General features: G+C 38.6%; 1 protein-coding gene across 3 annotated transcripts in view; it reads left to right on the forward strand.

Moving 5' to 3' along the window:
- Positions 1-22,153, forward strand: part of CERT1 (ceramide transporter 1) — a 148,860-nt gene that overhangs the window by 75,821 nt on the left and 50,886 nt on the right. For all 3 annotated transcript variants that reach the window (XM_050944594.1, XM_050944592.1, XM_050944593.1), the window contains 3 exons: positions 13,195-13,302; positions 17,118-17,256; positions 19,237-19,320. In XM_050944594.1, the coding sequence (XP_050800551.1) occupies positions 13,195-13,302; positions 17,118-17,256; positions 19,237-19,320 (331 nt within the window). The remainder of the gene's footprint in view (positions 1-13,194; positions 13,303-17,117; positions 17,257-19,236; positions 19,321-22,153) is intronic.

Consider the following 22,153-nt stretch of genomic DNA (forward strand, 5'->3'; position numbering starts at 1 on the left):
CTGTTTGCGTACTGTCTGGTGAGCATTCCCCAGGTGCAAGCATTTTTGTAATAGAAATATAATCCATATTCTGAACTTCAGATACAGAAATGATACATGCATACAAATAGGATAAACTTTCCAATATCATCTCACATGACTCATTTTGCACAAAACATAGCTTAGTTATGCCATATTCATATCGTATCTCTATGAAGCATAGGGGATGTAGAGTCTCACACCCACAGAACTAGCATCCATATTAACATCAAACACTATCCCTTACCACGGTGCACACATCTCATTTGTCATACAGACATCTCTTCCAGTACAAAACAACCCATGTACAACACAAGCAACACTCACAACCTGAAACTTAGCCCCTCACTGCAGCACACACCCTCAGTTTCCACTCACGCGAATCAACATCCAGTTTGCATCAGACACCCAAAGAGTGACACAACCACCATATATAATGATACCAAACACACAGCCCTTCACTGCAGCACAGAAGGCTCGTTCGCCATCTGCACAAATCCACACAACTCTCCCAGCACAACTCAACCCACACACAAATCAGCACCACTAGTGAACACAATAAACTCAAACATCACTCTGAAGCTTAGAATATCTGTTGTCTGTGAAGCAATGGAAACAGTTGCAAGCTCTTTTGTTAAGAATTTCACCAGGTGCAATTGTCACTGGGATTCGCAGTCTGTTACCATCCATCTTAAGTTCTCAGCTACTAGTCTTAATTTAAGATCATTTAAATGCTCTTATTTGTCTCTTTTTAACTCTTCAAATGTGTTGATATTTCAATTGCTTTTTCTGCCTATTCATTTCTGTCACTAAGACTTAAGGATATATCAGTCCCTTTGTTCCACGATGCTTTCGATTGCGTGGTGGTGGGAGGGTGCTTCACTGAGGTATCCTAAACAGTTTTTAAACAGAAATGACATCTAATTATCTTCCAGTACCTCTGGATCTGAAAGCATGTTTCTGCTACATGAGCTGAAGAACCAGGTTTCTTAGTTCAAAGGCTAAACACGCAAACCTCCTAGGTCTGCCAGTTAGTAGAGGAAAGAGCCACTCTGTTAAGTGTGACCTCTCCTATTGAGAGTGTGTTACTGCTTGTGAAATCCTTTGTTGATCTATCTAATTTAAGACTGCGTATCCTAACACTTGATATTGCATATTTGCTTTTTTACTTTTTGTCATCTTTGCACAGACAATTATTAGGGTGAATACTTACAAAAAGTCCATATTTAAAATAGTGATGAAACAATTTGTGGGAGTTCATTACCATCCACTTCACATAAAGGTTATTATTTCAGAGCAATTGTTCTGTGGATAGCTGGCTGGTCGGAAGATGCTTTTTGTTTGTTTGGTTTCTGGCAGCTAAACCACATTAAAAGCTAAAAAAAAAAATAAATAAATAAATTAAATAACAGCAGTTGATTACATGGAAAAGTGCTACAGGGATTATAGGCAATTACAAAAAGAGCTGAAGACTGTTGGGATAATCAAGAATAGGCATTGAGGACCTGTAGACAGTCTTAAAATGTGTCAGAGACAAGGTAAGTGAGGTAATATATCTTTTATTGGACCAACTTCTGATGGTGAGACCTGCAGAAGAACTCTCTCTCTCTCGAAAGCATCTCTCTCTCTCTCCAGCAGAAAGTGGTCCAAAAAAAGATATTACCTCATCCATCTTGTCTCTCTAATAGCTGTGTTGGTCCCAGGATACAGCCATCTTGCATACATTCAAATGTGTCAAGTAGTGAACTCATTTTAGAAGACCATTTCTAAGAGGTGTCCACTAGATGGCATCAAAATGTTCAGTGTGTCAAAATGAAATGATGTACTTCTTCTAAAGTATAAAAACTAGTTGAATATTAGCCAGTACTATCCATATCAAGGGAGCAACACAGCGAAAGACTTGAAGTGGAAATGTAGCACTAGATGAATATCTAAAAATGTATTTTATAACTTACTCCCCCATCTGTTAGTTTCAGCGTTCCATTTCCGGCTAGTGTTTGAAGGAACTGTGTTCCACTTCAAGTCTTTCTCTGTATTGCTGACTTGATATGGATAGGACTGGCTAATATCTAGCTTGTTTTTATACTATACACCCTGTCTGATGCACTGAAAGTTTTGATGCCATCTAGTGGACACTTCATAGAAACTGTCCTTTAAAACAGATTCAGCTGACACATTTTAAGACTGTCTTTGGGACTTCCATGCCTATTCTTGATGATCATAAATAGCCTTCAATCCTATTTGTAATTGCATATCATACCTAGAGCACATTTCCATGTAACCAACTGCTTTTGATATTGTGACCATGGTCCCTGTGTGGGGGGAACAGGACACTGAGCTTACTCAATTGGGGCAACTGCAAAGAATGGGGTAGACAATCCCCAAAGCTGGTGGATATTTCAATATTTAGATTTACCAAGCCAGCAGAAAACAGCTTCAATAATACCTTACTGGTTGCACAGAAGCCAAAAACACAGTTCCCTTATAGCAACCCAGCCTTGGGCTCCCTCCCACCCCTCCAAGTCAAATATGAAAGTTCTTCTAATCCCAAAGGACCAGGCACATTACCTCCCAGGTTAATGACTATTTCAGAGTTTACCCAAATACACGCTTGCAGCCAATTCTTATTAACTAAACTAAGATTTATTTTAAAAGAAAAAATGATGTTGATTAAATGATTATGCATACAGACATACAGTTCTTATATCAGTTCTTATATCAGAGATGGTGAGCTTTAGAGTTGCAAAGAGTTTTTAGAATTAATCCATAGATTCAGTCCAATGTTCAATACCAGAGTAATCCAAATTAAATTGGAGATCCCAGTCTTGCACCTCAATGCTTCCCCTGATAAAGCATAAGTACATTTGAGAGAAGAAGGATCAGGTCCCAAGCGTTTTTTAGAGTTCCTGGGCAGCATAGGGCCCTTGACTGAACAATAGGCCTTTGATGTAACCTTCTGTTTCCCAAACGTCACCAGTAATTAACTGTATGGATTAACATAAGGTAATTTATCCATTAAGCAGTTCATATTCAGTTTACCACAGACTCTAAAGAGACATATATACAATATTATTTCACTCACATGCCCTCTAAATGTTAAGATTTCCTTTTGATTTCTGAATCAATAGCTATAGTAATGGACAGGAACTGTTTGTTTACCTGGCTAACATCTAACAAGATATAAATAAACACATACAATTAGTATCACCTCTAATTCTCTAACACAACAGGTTTGAATTGCAAAGTTCTATCCTACCTAACATTTATATACTTTTCTAACTCTCTCTAACAATTGAATCTGGGTCATTTAGCCTGCGAGCTGCTTAACTCTTTCTGGCCATGTTTCACAGATATTTAATGTATGTTCAGTTTTTAATATGGCTTATCAATTGCAAACAAAAAAAAAACTTCCCAACTCTATCCATGGACCCTTAAGTTATCCAAAGACCACAGTCAAAAACAGTTAACGTTAACATTAATGTTTATGTTCAATATGCAGAATATATTCTTGTTAGTCAGAAATAGCTTTTTCCATTTACTGTCTTTAACCATAAGCAAAGCTTTTGGTATGTCTACACTACAAAATTAGGTCAAATTTATAGAAGTCAGATTTTTAAAAATCCATTTTATACAGTCGATTGTATGTCCCTACTTAAGACTATTAAGACCATTAACTTGTCGGAGTGCGTCCACAGTACCAAGGCTAGCGTCGACTTCTGAAGCGTTGCACTGTGGTAGCAGTCTTACAGTTCTCGCAGTTTCCGCTGTCCACTGGAATTCTGGGCTGAGATCCCAATACCTGATGGGTCAAAAACATTGTCGCGGGTGGTTCTGGGTGTCATCAGGTCCTCCCTCCCTCCCTCCATGAAAGCAACAGCAGACAATCCTTTTGAGCCTTTTTTCCTGGGTTTCCCGTGCAGATGCCATACTACAGCAAGCATGGAGCCCGCTCAGCTCACTGTCATCGTACGTCTCCTGGGTGCTGGCAGACGTGGTACTGCGTTGCTACACAGCAGCAGCTCATTGCCTTTTGGCAGCAGACGGTGCATTATGATTAGTAGCTGTCGTCATTGTCTCCTGGGTGCTCCTTTAGCCGACCTCGGTGAGGTAGGTCAGGGGCTCCTGGGCAGATACGGGTGCTCCTGCCAGACCTTGGTGAGGTCTGTCATGGTGCCTGGACATAAATGGGAGTGACTCTAGGTCATTCTCTTTTTAAGTTTTGTCTCCTGGAGATTCAGTCCTGCACCGTCTTCTGGTGAGCAGCCAGGAGACGACAATGGCTAGCCATCATATTGCACCGTCTGCTGCCAGCCTAAGATGTATAAGAGAGAGATGGAGTGGATCAAAACAAGAAAGAGACCAGATTTGTTTTGTATTCATTTGCTTTCCCCCCCCCCCCCACACACACACACACTCTGTGAAATCAGCGGCTGACAATCATTTTGGTGAGGTCTGTCAGGGGTACCTTGAAAAGTGTAATGGAGATTCGGTCTTGCCTGGAATAGTGGGGGGGAGCGATAGCTCATTATTTTGAGCATTGGCCTGCTAAAACCAGGGTTTTGAGTTCAGTCCTTGAGGGGGCCATTCTGTGTGACAGTTGTGTGTGTGTTTCTCCTTGATGCAAACCCACCCCCTTAATTGATTTTAATTCCTTGTAAGCCATGTCGTCAGTCGACCCTCCCTCAACACTGCTGTGTGTCCCTGTTATAGCCTCTGTCCTTCATGCCCTTGGAAATTTTTTTCAAATATTTGGGCATTTCATCTTTTGGAACGGAGTTCTGATAACACTGATTCCTCTCCTCATACAGCTATCAGATCCCTGTACCTCCCATTTGATCCATGCTGGAGCTCTTTTGCGATTCTGGGATTCCATCATGGTCACCTCTGCTGATGAGATCTGCACTCACCTGCAGATTGCCACGCTAGCCTTTTATATCGAAAGGACCAAGCCATAAGCCAGCGCACCTCTTCATCACGGTGGTAGACAGAATGAAGGCCATTTCTGTGTCTGTTCAGAGAATTTTGTTGTGGATCACTGCCTATATCTGGTTTTGCTATGAACAGGCAAAAATGCCACCACCCGTGATTGTAACCACCTTGTCAGCTGCCTTCCTAGCCCACATGCCGATTCAGGATATCTGCAGCGCCACTACCTGGTTGTCCATCCATATGTTTCTGTCCCATTACGCAATCACCCAGCAAGCACAGGACGATGCTGGTTTCAGCAGAACAATATTGCAAGCCACACGACTATGACCTCCAAACCCCACCTCCAAGGATGCTTCACTTGTGAGTCACCTAGAATGGAATCAACATGAGCAAGTACTCGAAGAAGAAAAACAGTTACCTACCTTTCATAATAGTTCTACGAGATGTGTTGCTCATATCCATTCCATTACCCGCCCTCCTACTCCTCTGTTGGAGTTGTCAGCAAGAAGGAACTGAGGGTGTAGGGCCGGAAGTGCCTCATATACCGGCACATGAGTGCAGCACTCTGGAAGGTGCCACAGCTGGCCTTACGGATACCACTAAAGAAAAATTTTTTGACAGAGGTGCATGTGGGCGCATGCATACCTAGAATGGAATGTATATGAGCAACACATCTCAAAGGACAACAGTTACTAAAAGTAGATTTTTTCCGATTTCGTTATATACCTCCTACCTCGATAGAACACTGTCCTCGGGAGCCAAAAAATCTTACCATTTTATAGGTGAAACCACGTTATACTGGAGTCATGCTTTGAACATTTAAAGTAGTATAAAAATGCTAGGTATTCTGGAAAATTGTACCCTAGGTGTATCAAGTTAGAAACCCAAAATTATTGGATATGTTGATAATTATGGCCTTAATCTCTCTGTCTCTCTGTTTCCCCCATCTGGAAAACAGGGATACCTTCCTCCCTCACATTGGTGGTGTGAAGATTCATTAACTTCTTAAAACACTTGGATATTGTGATGAGAGCATCAGAGAAAAGTCTGTGAGGAAACTAATAACTTTGTATTCAGTGCAAAGCAAGTAAATGTAATAAAGATTGGGAGGGAGCTTAAAGTTAATGGTAAAACACATTTGCATAGGTTAGCTATTCCATAACCTTATGGTTCCAAATAATTTAAAATAATGTTATTAAAATAAAAAACAGCCCCCACTGGTTCTGTAACTTGACACTGTTGATATCCTTAAAGCATGCACTATTCTTCTCTTGGTCTCTATTACACTTATCCACTGTCCCATCCCTTTATTGATTGTCCCATTCCATCAATCGAGTCTTTCCTCTGTGCATACTGTCCACTCATTTTAGGGCTACCAAGTCCCTCACAACTTCCCCCCCAGTAAATGGATATTCCCATTTCTTATTTTGCACCTTATTGTTTTCTGTTCTTTCTTTCTTTCCTTTTTTTTTTCCCTATAGATTTTTCCAAGTTGCTCAGTTGCTCCTCCATCTCTTGGCACACATTTCTCTCAGCTGTAATATCTGGCATCAGGCCTTTGGATCTCCTGTATTTAAAAGAAGGTTTGACCTTTTCTCTCCCCTTTGTTTGCAAGCATACCTGGAATCCTTTTCAGTGTTTCAGAAAAAGCGCTGGACCACAGGAATTCACACACACACCTCTTCCTACTCACCTCCATCAACAGTCTTTCCTACCTTCCTTCCATCTATTTCCCTTTTATTGTTGTTTTTGTTTGCTCTTCCCCATTTTACTATTTTCTTGGCTTTTTTTGTTCATTCTTTACCACATCTCCCTTCACCTCAGATTTTGTTTTTTGCCTTTTTGCTGTTTTTTCTTGATCATTTTTTAGTCTGAAGTCAACAACAGTAGTATTTTACATAAAAAACATTTTAAAGACGGATCACAGTATCCTCCTCAGTTTCTGTTTTGACAACTCCTGGGGCTATATTCGGAGGTGAGGAGTTGCCTCCTGCTTGTTGTTTTTGTTATGTATAGTAATAGATAATTTATAATGTAGCCTAGTAAAAATATCTCCTCTGGTGGGCAAGCAACTATAGTTAAACAAGTCTGCCAAGACACTGTCAAAAGCAATTGAGGAAACCCAGGAAAGAAAGAGCATGCTTTGTTTAAGTAGAGGCGTTACCCATAAGTGCATGCTTTACTCTGGACTATTATTGACCCACTTTAGGAGATACTTAACTGACAAATCATTGTGCTGTGATGAAGGTCTGTAATATGATTATCTGAATACATTTACTGCTGTACTACTGAAAGCTGCTTTCCTGGTCTGTTTTGCTGCTGTCGCCAATCCTAGACAAGCAAAGAAGAGTCACATGAGGTTTTTGATGATGTGCTTATTCTCATTTCGCATCTATCATTATGAAAAAGCATTCTGAAAGGGATAATGGATTCCATGCAGAGATATAGAAAATGGGAGGAGATGTCGCAGTATACTAACAATGTCAATTTTGAGTGCAACTGTGAGGCTGTATATACATGGAACTCTAATGAAATTGTGTCTGGATTTTCAGCATTGTAATTTGACTTTAGCGTTTAATGCTGCATATTGATTGATAAACTTCCATGCAGTTTTTTGATTTTTGAGCAGTGACTGTTAACTTATCATCATGCGGACTGCGGCTGCTTGTTCAGTTTTCATCCTGGAAAATTAAGAATTATCTGTCTTGTATTGACATTCTTCAGCTCAATACAATTGAGTATCATCTTCAGTGAATAGCTAATAATGATCTGCTTGGCAAGACATAAGTGCAGCAGTGATCTGCGCTTGTTTAGATGTTTCAGTAGTGGAATGGTGGGGCTTTGCATGATGCATGCTTTCATTATTTTTTGTTCTGTTCTAGTTTCTTGTGTGTACTTGTAACTTGCTGCAGGATTGCGTGTGCGCCAGTTAAAAAGCAGTACTTGGTTTTTGCGTTACTCCTTTTAGCCAAGTTTCCTTGCCCTAATTTTATTTTTTCCCTATAGTTACTAAAACATAATTCTAATGCAAGATAATTATGTCAATGCCATCTGTAAATGTACACACTTCCATGATTCATATTTTTAGTTGTGTGCAGCTTAGTCTGCTGAGCTTTCTCCTTATTGATTGTAAATATAGGTAAAATTAGATGTTTGCTTTTTATGTAGCAGCTTTTCGTTAGATTTATGAGTTACTAGGTCACTTGCTTGTACACCATTTTGAAGTCTGGAAAACTGTTGTAATGGAGTACAGTACAAGCACAACTGATTGATTTGACAGTGTACACTGCTATAAAGGTATCTTTTTTGCATTTCTTCCTAAATTAAAATATTTTTGTGTTTGTGGATAAAAGAGTTTTTTCATCGTGAGCTTTTATTCTGCAGATTTAATTAAACTGGCTCTAAAACATAATGGTAACTTGAACAGAAAAGAATAGGGGAAGTCAGAAATATGGCACTAAATTCCCTGTCAAAATGTTTTGCTTTCTTTCAAAGCAAATTAAGACTTAGTGAATGACTTTAATTGAATTGTGTTTATTATTCAGTGATGTTACCGTCTTTAAACATATATTAGATTAAGCAACAAAACAATACTCAAATATGTAGTAACTTTGGTTGAATCTTCAAAAACATGGACTTCGGAAGCAAAGCTGAAACTCTCCTTACACTTGTGCTTCATTCATCTATAAATTATTTTGATCCAATTTTTGAATAGGCATATTTTGTCTGTGTGTCGTTGGATTCTAAAACAAAATTTGAAACCAGCTGTCCCTTTTTAAACTAAATTTCAGTAGTTCAAAGTGGATATATGTTTTCAGCACCTTGTTTACTAGTAGCATTTAAAGATAGCTCAGTTTTGAAATCGGATCCTTACAGAATTTACTGCCAGATAAAAAGAAACAAAATGAGTGACCATTTTCAAAATGACCTTATGATAAAATCATTTAAAAAACACTTTTTGTTAGTAATTGTCTAATTCTAGAGATGAAGATAAATAAATATAATTAATTTACTTTATATATAATTTGCCTGGGCAGTGAAGCTAGTCTGCAATAGAACAATGCTATGTTGTTTAGGTTTACAGCATTTTAGGTGAAATTTTAAAAGCAAAATTTCATGAAGATGCTCCTACTCTGAGGAGCAGCGGCACAAGAGCCAGCAAACAAGGGAGTTTGAGTGGAGATCTGTTGGAAGAGAAGAGGGGCAAGCCCTTGTTCCTTAGGGGCAGTGAGTGTCTGTGTGTGCGCGTGTGTGTGTGTTTGGCTGGAAACAGAAATCAAATCAGCAAGCAGAGTCTGGTAGGGGGCAGTGCATTGTGACGGAAGGAGCCTTTGATCACATTTGAAGCTTGATTATGGAGTGGGGCTTCCTTAAGCAGCAGGCTTATAAAGAGAGCCAACCAGCCGCACAGGAGCAGCACTAGCACAGAAGCCATCAAACCGAGATGAATATGGATTGGGTGAGGGTGGAGTTGTAAGAACTGTTTGAGGGAGAGTGTGCATGTGTGTGATGTTCTTCTTGACAGGAGTTTAGAAGGGGAGGCTATGACCGCTACAGAGATGCAAAGAATGGAAGAGGGAATGAAGATGACTGGATGTGAAAATAGTGGGAGGTATATTATTCCGGAGAGAGTACCTGAAAGGTGCTTCATTTCTATGAAGTGCTACCTGATAGATCTGATGGAAGAGAAGATCCAAAGTTTGGAGATGCAGCTAGAAACAATGGTTAAGTTTTAGAAGGGGATTCGATCAAGTGATGGAGGAAAGGAAAGAGGCAGCTGAAGGAAAAACTCTAGACTTGCAGGTGCATGCTGGACAGCAGTGCTGTGAGAATAGACTTCTGGATGAAGGCAGTGGCCCAGGGAGACACGTGGCTTTTCCTCTCCCTTCTTCCAAGATGGAAGAGCAAGGAAGAAGAGAAGAGAATGGCAAGTCTATTGCAATGAGGATAACCAGAGTTTGGAGCCCCAGAAGGATAGAGGGTGACTCACAGATTGCAAGGGAGAACAGAAGAAAAGACGACTGGAGACAGACAGAACAGAAATGGGAAGGCCAGAGAATTGCACCCATATCAGGAAGAGGCAGGTCTAGATAAGTGTGGATTCCCTACTAAGAACAGACAGGCCTCTTCACCAGTGTTGATCCACAGAACAGAAGGGTGTGTTGTCTGCTTGAGCTGAGCTATGGGATGTGAACCTGAGACTGACACAGATCCTAATGGGAGCAGGAAAGAATAGAGTTTGTCCTTCATGTAGGAACAAATTATACTTCTAGATTCTTAATGGGGGCTATCAAAGAACACTATGCGAAGCTGGGGAAGATGCTTAAAGAAATGGAGGCCCAGGTCGTATTCAGTGGGATCCTACCTGTCCCTAGAGGAGGAGAATGAAGGCAAGACAAGATTATGATGCTCAACAGATGGCTCAGGTAATGGGATGTCTGACCACTAGGAGGCATTCATGGACAGAGGTCTGTTTTTATGAGTTGCGCCTGAGTAGTGAGGATAATAGGTTTCTGGGGTGGAAGCTGGCACAGCTGATTAAAAGAGCTTTAAACTAGGAATTTTGGGGAGAATGTTGGGAGAGGCTCATGTAATTTTCACGCCTGATTCTGATATTGAATGGAAGGAAAATCAAGTTAAAGGATACAGCAATTGAGAAAGGAACAACCGAGGGTAGAGAGATGGACAACAGAAGGAAAGATACTGCTAATGCCACTGAAAGTAATCGTCAGAAAGGTGATACTTGGGGATAAAATGATTGAGGAATCTGATGAAACCAAGCAGAAACAAAATGTGTGTGTATCAGTGCAAGAAGCCTGGTAACAACAAGAATTTTTGCTATAATCTGGGGGCTTATCAGTTGGAAGTAACAGAGAAGAACACAGAGCTTTGTGTATTGGTTGATCACAAGATGACTGAGCCCTCAATGCGATACAGCTGTGTAAAAGCCTAATGCAGTCCTAGGATGCATCAGCCGAGATATTTCCAGTAGACACAGGGAAGTGTTAGTGCCATAGTACAAGGTACTGGTGAGACCTCATCTGGAATACTGTGTGCAATTCTGGTCTCCCATGTTTAAAAAAGATGAATTCAAATTGGAATAGGTGCAGAGAAGAGCTACTAGAATGATCCGAAGAATGGAAGAATCTGCCTTATGAGCGGAGGCTCAAAGATCTTGGCTTGTTTAGCCTAACCAAAAGAAGAATGAAGGGAGATATGATTTCTTTCTAAAATACAGCAGAGGTAAAATACCAGGGAGAGAGAGGAGTTATTTAAACCCCAATGTGGGCACAAGAACACGTGATTATAAACTGTCCAACAAGTTTAGGCTTGAAATTAGATGAGATTTTTCTAACCATCAGAGGAGGGAAGTTCTGGAACAGCCTTCCAAGGGGAGCAGTGGAAGGGGGAGAAAACCTAACTGGTTTCAAGACTAAGCTTGATAAATTTATAGAGTGGGTAGTATGATGGGACTGTCTAGAATGGTATGTGGCTCAGAGCGGGGAATGGCAGTAGCTAAAATTCCCAATGGCTGGAGACAGGCCACTGAATGGAGAGAGCACTGAGTTACTACAGAGAATTCTTTCCCAGGTGTCTGGCTGGTGGGTCTTACTTGACATGCTCAGGGTCTAACTGATCTCTATATTTGGAATGAGGAAGGGTTTTTTTTCATCTTCTTCTGCATCATGAGTCACGAGTCATTGTCAGGATTAAACTAGTGTAAATGGTGAATTCTCTATAACTTGAAGTCTTTAAACCATGATTTGAAGACTTCAGTAACTCAGTCAGAGATTAAGGGTCTATTACAGGAATGAGTGGGTGAAGTTCTGTGGCCTGCAATGTGCAGGAGGTCAGACTAGATGATCACAATGGTCCCTTCTGATTTTAAAGTCTATGAGGTGGGAGGAGGGGATCTCTCAACTGAAATGACATTTTTCTTCTCTGATTTCATTCCATACAGTGGTATACAGTATAGAATTATAAGAAAACTGCAAGATGGCAGAGATTTCCACCAACATTTCTAGAATCTGTTCATTTTCCATCACCGCAAATTCAAACTTCTTGCCTTCATCTCCAAGGTCCTTTTCAATGCTGTCTCTATCTACTTGTTTCGAGGTTCTCTTGTCACATTAGACATTGCCTTTGATCACCTATCTGTCTGCTTCACACAACCATCTCACTGTTTACTCTCATGCCACTCCTTATGTATGGAACATTGCCCTTGAACTAGTACTTAAGGCCTATTGTCTAACGTCAGTTCCCTTTTCAAGACCTGCTTCTGCAGTTACACGTATGAGAAATCAGTAAAATAATGATAGGTCAAGACAAATCACTTTAGCCTTTTACATGACTTGGTGCATCTGAATTTAAAGATATGTATTCATGTGAACTTGTTACTATTACCCTTTTCCTCCCTCCCTTTTGCTTCCTATTTATCATGTATTTCATCTCGTAAATAAGATTGTAATTCTTCAGTGCAAGAGTTGTATCTTCCCAGGTGTGTGGGTAGTGTACAGCACCTAGCACAATGGGGTCTTGAATCGGAGTGAGATTTTTGGGCATTAACAAAAATCTGCAGACGAATCTTTTACTTTTTTTCCACTGACTCCTCCAGAATTACAGGGATAAATAATACCTTCACAAGAATGAAGTGACTGTATTCAAACTGTTGGAAGGGTTGACTCTGAGGCTGCTTTCCTCTTCACAGTATGAAGCTGTGTGTTGCCGCCTGTAAATAATCATACGTTACTGTAGTTTCCTTGTGGAATATTATGAATATGCTTGTGTTACAATTTAAATGTCCAAAAACCGATGAATCTTTTTTCCTGATGACAAAATTATATTTGGCTTACCACAGTTCAGATATTGAACAGCAGTGTTGTATTTCGTACATTGCTCTTACTGAATTTGTGAAGCCCCTCCAAATTTTTACAAATATTTTATGTACCCAGAAATACTGAGCACTTTTGGAGAATAATGTAACATGAGTGAGCTGTAAATTTTCCTCAATCGGTGTGTAACGTGATGTTGGGTAAACGGTGTCAAACTAGACGTCAAAAAATTCCTTCCTTAACAGTTATCCTAGTTGCACGCCTTATGCAGTGCTTCAATTTCAAAAATAGCTTGAGTCACTAATCTCATGCTACTTCCCAGTAAGTAATTATTTGGCCAGTTTTAGAGGAAATACCATTGATTTGCTTTCATGATTTCTTCATTATTAAAAGGCTTATTACACTTATTTTTTAGACTGAATCTGGCTATGGATCAGAGTCAAGTTTACGGCGCCATGGCTCCATGGTGTCTCTGGTGTCTGGAGCAAGTGGATATTCTGCTACATCCACCTCATCGTTCAAGGTTAGTGAGTGACATTTTATACACGTGATTTGTGAACGAAGGAGACACTCTGGAAAGGAACTTACATGTGAATGACTCTAACTCTGTTTATCTTTAGCAATATAAAATGCAACTTCGGTAAAGATACTTTTGATTACTTATCATTTTGAAGGTAAGTGTTGCTTAGTTCAATATGTGGTAATAGAGGGATGATACAGTAAGTGTTTTAAACAGGTATTTTTCTCCAATAGGAAGCAGTCAAAACCTGCAGAAACACTTCACTTGTCTCTTCTGGCCTGACACTGAACAGCAGGACTCTAATTGAAGAGGAATGCTGTTCCCTTGATAGGAACATATTTGGCTTAAATGAATCGGAAAGAAATGAAGAAAAGAGGCATATTACTATTGTAAATGTTTACCATTTTAGCTTTGCTGGACAATAGTTTTTGATGAGGACACAACATATGGGAAGAGCATCACAGAAAGAAAAGGGTTAGAAATTAGTCCGTATAGAGTAGGTCTGTCAATTAATTGCAGTTAACTTGTTTTGAGTTAATTACTTGAGTTAATTAAAAAAATTAATGGTGATCACCGTTTTTTAATCACGCTGTTAAACAATAACAGAATACCAACTGAAATTTATAATATATCTTTTGGATGTTTTTCTACATTTTCAAATATGTTTTGATTTCACAGCACAAAGTGAACAGTGCTCAGTTTATATTATTTTTATTACAACTATTTGCACTGTAAAAATAAAAGAAATAGTATTTTCATTTCACCTCTTACAAGTACTTCAGTGCAATCTCTTTATTGTGAAAGTGCAACTTACACATGTAGAATTAGGTTTTTTTACGTAACTGTACTCAACAATAAAACAATGTAAAATTTTAGAGCCCCCAAGTCTACACAGTCCTACTTCTTGTTCAGCCAATCGCTAAGACAAACAAGTATGTTTGCATTTACATTTGCTTGTATGCCCTTTAATGCTTCGACCACCATTCCAGAGGGCATGCTTCTATGCTGTTGACAGGTTCTGCCTGATAATGATCCAGAGCAGTGCTGACTGATGCATGTTCATCTGAGTCAGATGCCACCACCAGAAGATTGATTTTCTTTTTTGGGGTTCGGTTTCTGTAGTTTCCACATCAGAGTGTTGCTCTTAAGACTTCTGACAGCATGTTCCACTCCTCATTCCTCTCAGATTTTTGAATGCACTTCAGATTCTTAAACCTTGGATCAAGTGCTATAGCTACCTTTAAAAATCTGATATTGGTGCCTTCTTTTCATTTTATCAAATCTGCAATGAAAATGTTGTTAAATCGAACAACACATGCTGAGTCATCAGTGACTGCCATAACATGAAATATATGGCAGAATGTGGGTAAAACCTTGGAGCAGGAGACATACAATTCTGCCCCAAGGAATTCAGTAACAAATTTAATTAAAACATTTTTTTGTAACTAGTGTCATCAGCATGGAAGCATGTCCTCTGAAATAGTGGTCTAAGCATTATGAGGCATATGAATGTTTAGCATACTTGGCACATAAACACTTCGCAATCCTGGCTACAACAGTACCATGTGAACACCTGTTCTCACTTTCAGGTGACATTGTAAATAAAAAGCGGGCAGCCTTATCACCTGTAAATGCAAACAAACTTGTTTGTCTTAGCGCAGGGCTGAACAAGAAATAGGAACGAGTGGACTTGTGGGCTCTAAAGTATTACATTGTTTTATCGAGTGCAGTTATGTAAAAAAAACCTAATTCTGCATTTGTAAGTTGCACTTTGATGATAAACAGATTGCACTACAGTACTTGAATTATATGAATTGAAAAATACTTTTATTTTATCTTTTTACAGTATATTATTTTTATTATACATATTTGCAAAGTGAGCACTGTACACTTTGCACTCTGTGTTATAACTGAAATCAATATATTTGAAAATGTAGAAAACCCCCACAAATATTTAAATAAATGGCATTCTTATTGTTTAACAGTGCGATTAAAACTGTGATTTATTGTGATTTATTTTTAATTGTTTGACAGCCTTGTATAGAGTGAAGAGCTCTTATGCTGAAACTAGCAGTGTTTTTGATCAAGTATTTAATTAAGTTACGGAGGAGCTGGTAGCAGCTGAGATTTCAGTTTAACAGACGACTTAAACACTTATTTTATTAAAGTCTTCTAAGCGGCAATAAACAGAACACAGATATAAACTTTGAAGATCATTTGAGTTGTTCATGATGGCTTGATGAAAAATGGTTAATACAGAGAAAATTAAGAATTCCAAAATAACCACTCATTGAAATTTTTTCTTGTCTCACCTCTTTTGGAACCCTTCTGTGAGAAATCTGAAGTACTCCAGACTTTGCTTCACATGTACCAATTACTCCAATATCAGTTATACCTGGAAAGTTTGCTAGTGTAACTAACATTTTACTTGTTTAAACATTATTAAAGCTTGCCAAGAGTAACACATCATATTAAGCAGTGATGCTGTCACTGAAGGGCACCTCCATTGTTTCCAGAGATTGTCCTACAAGATGCCCTATAGCGTAGAGGAAAGTGCACTGGAGTGGGAGCCAGGAAACCTCAACTGCCTAGTGAAGGGATTCTCAATTGTTTTCTTTTTGAGGTTCCCCCTACGTGCTATAAAAACTCCATGGCCTATCTGTGTCATAACAACTGTTTTTCTTCATATAAAAGCCAGGGCCAGCATTAAGGATTAGGAAGCAGGACAATTGCCTGTGGACCTGTGCCACAGGAGGCACCGGGAAACTAAGTTGTTCAGGCTTCGGCTTTAGTGTTGGGTGTTGAGGCTCAGGGCCCTCAGCTGCAGTCCTGCATGGCGGGGCTTCAGCTTTCTGCCCTGGGCCCTAGCAAGTGTAACGCTGGGCATGCTTGACAGACCTCCTGAAACCTGTTTGCGTTCCCACAGGGGGTCATAGACACTTTGTTGAGAACTACTGGCCTAGTGTCTATATTTCGTGCACATAATAGCCTTTATTGTGGAATGTCGGGAACACTAACTCTAAAAGGCAATTGCATATTATAATTCAACTAACATTTTAATTCTTTTGAAACAGTTCAATATCTTTCAGTTCTGTTCATTTTCTGAATTCCTATCTCTCGGATCTATAAAAATGTCCAGCATTTGAAAGTAGGAACCTATTTACCCAAGGTATAGGAGGCAATAGTCTCTTCATTTGGGACTGTGCAAGGTAAAATGAACAAAACATTAGAAAATATACTATAAGGAATATCCACAGACAAGGAAATGGACTGCGTAAACTAATACAGTAAAACCTCAGAGTTATGAACACTGTGGGAATGGAAGTTGTTCAAACATTTCAGAGTTATGTGGCTCTGAACAGAACATTATGCTGGTTCTTTCAAAAGTTTACAACTGACCGTTAACTTAATACAGCTTGGAAACTTTACTATGCAGAAGAAAAATGCTGCTTTCCCTTTTATTTTTTTTAATAGTTTACATTTAACAGTACTATACCGTATTTGCTCTTTTTTTTTTTCCATCTCTGCTGCTGCCTGATTGCATACTTCTGATCCAAATGAGATATGTGGTTGACTGGTCAGTTTGTAACTCTGAGATTCCACTGTAAGTGCATTGGGTCTAACACCTATGACACAATAACTAGTTGCTATAAAATGCTTTAATTACTTTAACATTTATGGAATGTTATCTTAAGTATTTATAGGTAGCAGTGAGTGCTTGAAATATAACTCTTATGCTATTTTTATTTTGAATATTTATTACTATATTTTCCATTATAAACGGTAGTGTTGCTTGAGGCTTTTTTCTGTATTTCCAGAAAGGTCACAGCTTGCGTGAGAAGCTTGCTGAAATGGAAACCTTCAGAGATATCCTCTGTAGACAGGTTGATACTTTACAGAAATATTTTGATGCCTGTGCAGATGCAGTCTCCAAGGATGAACTTCAGAGGGATAAAGGTAAATAAACTAAATAAAATTTACTTACAGTATTATCCTCACTACAGAAAGCTACCATGTTGTGGAATCTAGTTTCAAAATAGTGGCATCCATAACAATTAAAACAGTGCAGACAGAATCAAACACTATCTAGGTATTTTAATGTATTATTCACCATAGTGTGTAGTCAGCCAGACTAAATTATATGATGAGAGCATCGTTAACAATGTTGAGTGCATATTGTAATGTCCTTTTCAAAAGGTGGATTTTGACCTCACTGCCTATAACTCCAAAACTTTTAAACATATCTTAAACTGGTAGCTTTGAACATCACTGAAGTGTCAAGATATCATCTGAGTCCGTAGCACTGAACTGTTGGTAGTTCACTTTAAAAAGATTAGCTTAAATCCACAAAAGATGGCAGTCAATCTTATTTTTCATATTGCATCCTTTATTGTGACAAATTGAAATGATACTTGGAATAATGGATTATTTCTCATATATGAGCTGCCATACTTAGGCAGTATTTGGTTGGTTAGTTTAACTAAGACAAATTGTCGTAAACCCATAAAGGCCAAGAAGTTAACAAATCACTCAAAAGAAAACTACCTTTCTTCTCTCTTCATCATTCTGAAAGTTCACAAAGTATGGTAGACCATTCTCGTTAAATTTTCAGAAAGCGTGTTTGTGTAATTTTAGTTTAAATTTGGAGTATGAACCTTCTGATGGCAGAAATTCTACTGAAAAGTGATAACATTTCAGCAATATTGAAATTCCAATATATATTTTGCGTTTCAATCCTGCTTTAATATTAGGTTTTTTGTCAAAAGACAAACTGTTTGTCATATTAAATAAAATGTGATAATGTTTGTGTGGTGAAGTTCTGTCAGATGAGGACAGCTTTTAGCTCCATGGAGAGGGCGTGGTCCAAAGTTGCTCCCATGGTAGAGACCTCTGAAATCTGTTGACTCAGGCTCCAGTTCAGCAGAACACTCGCAGAGGGCACTGAGAGCACAATTAAGGATGCTGTGCTATCCCAAATAAGTAAAGCATTTAAGCACGTGCTTAAGTGCTCTGCTTAATTGAGGTTTCAGAACATCCTTGATTGTGCTGGGAGTGCCCTCTTCTGAAACGCCCACTAGTTTTATGGCTGTGCTGTCTATCTTCAGTTCCTAGCAGAGTGGAACAAGGGTGTGTGTGTGTGTGTGTGTGTGTGTGTGTGTGTGTGTGTGTGTGCAACCCCCCGTTTAGCAGACTTTCTGCTGATGGGGACCCCAGCAAGATCTACCTTGGAACAGTAGTACCTTGTTGCTTATTTAGTATAGTAGAAACTCAGGGTTACAAATACCTGGGGAATGAAGGCTGTAACTCAGAACAAAATGTTATGGTTGTTCTTTTAAAAGTTTACAAGTGAACATTGACTTAATACAGCTGTGAGACTTTACTATGCAGAAGAAAAATGTTGCTTTTGATATCTTATTTTAAATGAAATAAGCACAGAAACAGTTGCCTTGCCAAATCCTTTTTTTTAAAACTTCCCCTTTATTGTTTTAGTAATTTATGTTTAACTCAGTACTGTACTGTATAATATTTGGGATTTTTTGTTTGTTTGGGTTTTTTTTGTTTTTGTGTCTGCTGCCTGTTCGTGTACATCAGATTCCAAATGAGGTCTGTGGTTGACTGTCAGTTCGTGACTCTGGCGTTCATGGCGTTCTGAGACTCTATAAGAATAGAGAAAGAAGGAAAACAATTCAGTATTTTACACTGGACTCCAACTTACGTTTCTGTCACTGTTGAGCAAATTATGGCCTCAGGCAACAGAGTCTAAAAGTTTCCTATGCAAAATTAAAGTAACTTTAGAAGTATTTATTAATAAGGAAATACTGATCAACCATCCAAATGCTACGGTAATACTTTCCTGCTCAATAAGAATTTGAAAAGAACCCTTTTCTGTCATTGTATGTCTTAGCTAGATGCAAATAATCTCTCTCTCAAATTTAGTGGTTGAAGATGATGAAGATGATTTTCCTACAATGCGTTCTGATGGGGATTTCTTGCATAATAGCAATGGCAGTAAGGAAAAATGTAAGTACATCTAAATTTGCATTAACTCAAGTTTCCTCTAGATATAGGTTATTCCAATTATTCCTATCTTATAGAAAGTATAGTGACAAGCCTGGTATATAAATCTAGAACAGTGGTTCTAGTCAACACACAGCTGCAGATGATGTGACATCCTCAGGACCATACAGGTAGTATATATATTGTGTTGATGTGGCCCACGGTGGTAAATAGGTTGAGAACCGCTGATACAGATAGTTATAACTTTCTGCTTGCTTTGCAAATGAACAGCTTAATGATATGCATAGGAATGGTAACTGTTCATACACACTGATGAAACCATTTTAAATCTGTAACTTCACTAGTCAATTACAGAGTCAAGGCTCTCTGAGTCACATGTCAGTATTCTAACATTTGCCAGCTGTTCTTGCGATTCTCACTCTGGAATATTGAATACTAAAGGCTGCACATAAATGTTGTTGTTGTGAGCCTGACAGCTTCAAATTTCCTGTTGTGCCTAACTGCAGGTCTGCACTTCAAACTCTTGCTGGCAATACGATGTTGGCTGGAGTATGATCAGGTGTATTTTATGACTGAAATAGCTGTGCCAGCAAAACCCCTAATGTGGATGCAGCTTATGGGCAAAACTGTGCTTTTGCCAGTATAGCTTATTTCACTTGGGAGGAGGGAGGGATTGGAGGGGACACTGGAATAAGCTGTACCAACAAAAGTGAAGTTTTGCCCATATAAGATACATTCATACTAGGAGCGATTTGCTAGTAGAGCATACCAGTAAAGCGCTGTTGTCATAGACCTGGTCTAATAGTGGTGCTGTTTCCCTAAATCACCGTTCTGTAAGGGGCTTGCTGATGGGAGACACAGTGAGGCCAGCTAAAGTGTATCAGTCTTATCTTCTGGATTTCCTGTAGTATAATAATTCTTAACCACTTAATGAATCTTTCTTTAATACCCCACATTAAAGTTGATAAATTGAGTCAAATTTCTTCTGCTTTCTATTTTTATGATCACAGCACCTACTGTATATGTGCAGGAAGTTTGAATAAGCGTTTGAGTCTTGCTGTTCTAGAAACTTTCAAAAGTTTGTCCTGCTTCTGCTACTTATGCAAGTAAATGCCAAAAATTTATGTCTGTAATTTCCAGTGCTTTTCTTTTGCTCACTGGTCTGAAATTGCAATGTACTCAGCCCCTTCATTTGTGAGTTTCTTTTTTTAACATTGTCCAACTGAGTTGGCATTGATTGATTCTCAAGGGGTTCCATGTAGTACTCCTTGGCTAATAGATTGGTGGTTGCAACACTGAATCTTAAGACTTTTTGAAGTAAAGCAGGGAAAGAAAATATGAAGGCTATTTAGAGGCTCCCACTGAACATGGAGTCTCCAGAAAATTGCATTTATCAAAATAGTTTTTATATATACACCTTTGCAACATTATACTAGAAAAAATTAATTTGACCCAAATAATTTATTTGCCTGAGAGGTATCAGAAAATTTTGATATTCTCATGTTTCTCCTGTTTTACAGTCTCTGTTATCAAAATCTGTTTAATTACAAATGTTCTTTTTAGCGGGCTAGGTGGAACTTCTTTTGAGGAAAAATGGAAGAAGGACCCTGTCAACACAAATTTATCAGCCATAGAAGTCATCAAGCAAGATAAAGCAAATTAAAGCGCTTCTTCTACTGAGTAGATTACACTACTAATCTGGCAACCAAATTAATGTTATGCTTTTTAATAAATTGTAGTGTAGTTGTGGTGTAACTCTAAACTAGGGGAAACAATGGATATACTCTGTAAGAGGAAATGGAGGAGGAATATATATATATACACATGCTTAAGCTTTCCACAGTGTAGAAGTTTTTTCACTATTTTGCAACAAAATGCTTGAATAATTTTTATCTGAAATGTAAAATGTTTTAGCTTCAGGTTCTATTTGCTTATATTTGGGTGGAAGGAAAAAAATCAAGATAGAATTTTGATCATAGATGCCCTTTATGTTAATGTTTTGGTAGGAGACTCTAAAGCAGGGGTTCTCAAACTGGGAGTCAGGCCCTGGGGGGTCGCGAGCTGTCAGCCTCCACCCCAACCCCCGCTTTGCCTCCAGCATTTATAATGGTGTTAAATTAAAAATACTTTTTTATATATTTATATGGGGAGGGGGGTCACACTCAGAGGCTTGCTATGTGAAAAGAGTCATCAGTACAAATATTTGAGAACCACTGCTATAAAGTTATATGCAGTTGTGTTTGGAAGCTTTTGTATGGTGGCAAATGCATTTTTAATGATCTGAAACAGTTGCTACTGAACACAATAGCTATTTATTAAAAGGTCGATTGATTGAATACAAAAATCCTAGCACACCACCTTGATTAGATTAAACTATTCTGTTTTACTAAAGAAAGTAGTTTTCTTTCCATCTCACTTCTATCAATAGAAACTATCATCATGGAATTAACATTCATCAACTGCATTTTTAGGCCCTGTCTGCATTTACGTGTTTGTTAGTATTGATATTCCGATAGAATTATACTAACAACACCCACACCCCCAGTGAAGACACAGCTTATACTAGCAAGAGTACTTTTGCCAGTATAGTTTAAAATAGTTCCCTGCATAGAATAATCTGCATCTATGCTAGAGCATTTACCGACATAGCTGTGTTGGTTAACGGTATGATTATCCCCACACACATTCAAAACTGACATAGTTATGCTGGCAAAACTTTTAAGTGTAAATAGACCAAGCCTACTGTCCCTATCCCCCTCATCCTATAGAGAAAAACCTTGCTGTTGAGACCAATGAGAGAGATTTAGGGTGGATCCCACAATATTGGAAAAAGCCT

The sequence above is a fragment of the Gopherus flavomarginatus genome, chromosome 3, assembly GCF_025201925.1.
Source record: "Gopherus flavomarginatus isolate rGopFla2 chromosome 3, rGopFla2.mat.asm, whole genome shotgun sequence".
NCBI lineage: Eukaryota > Metazoa > Chordata > Testudines > Testudinidae > Gopherus > Gopherus flavomarginatus.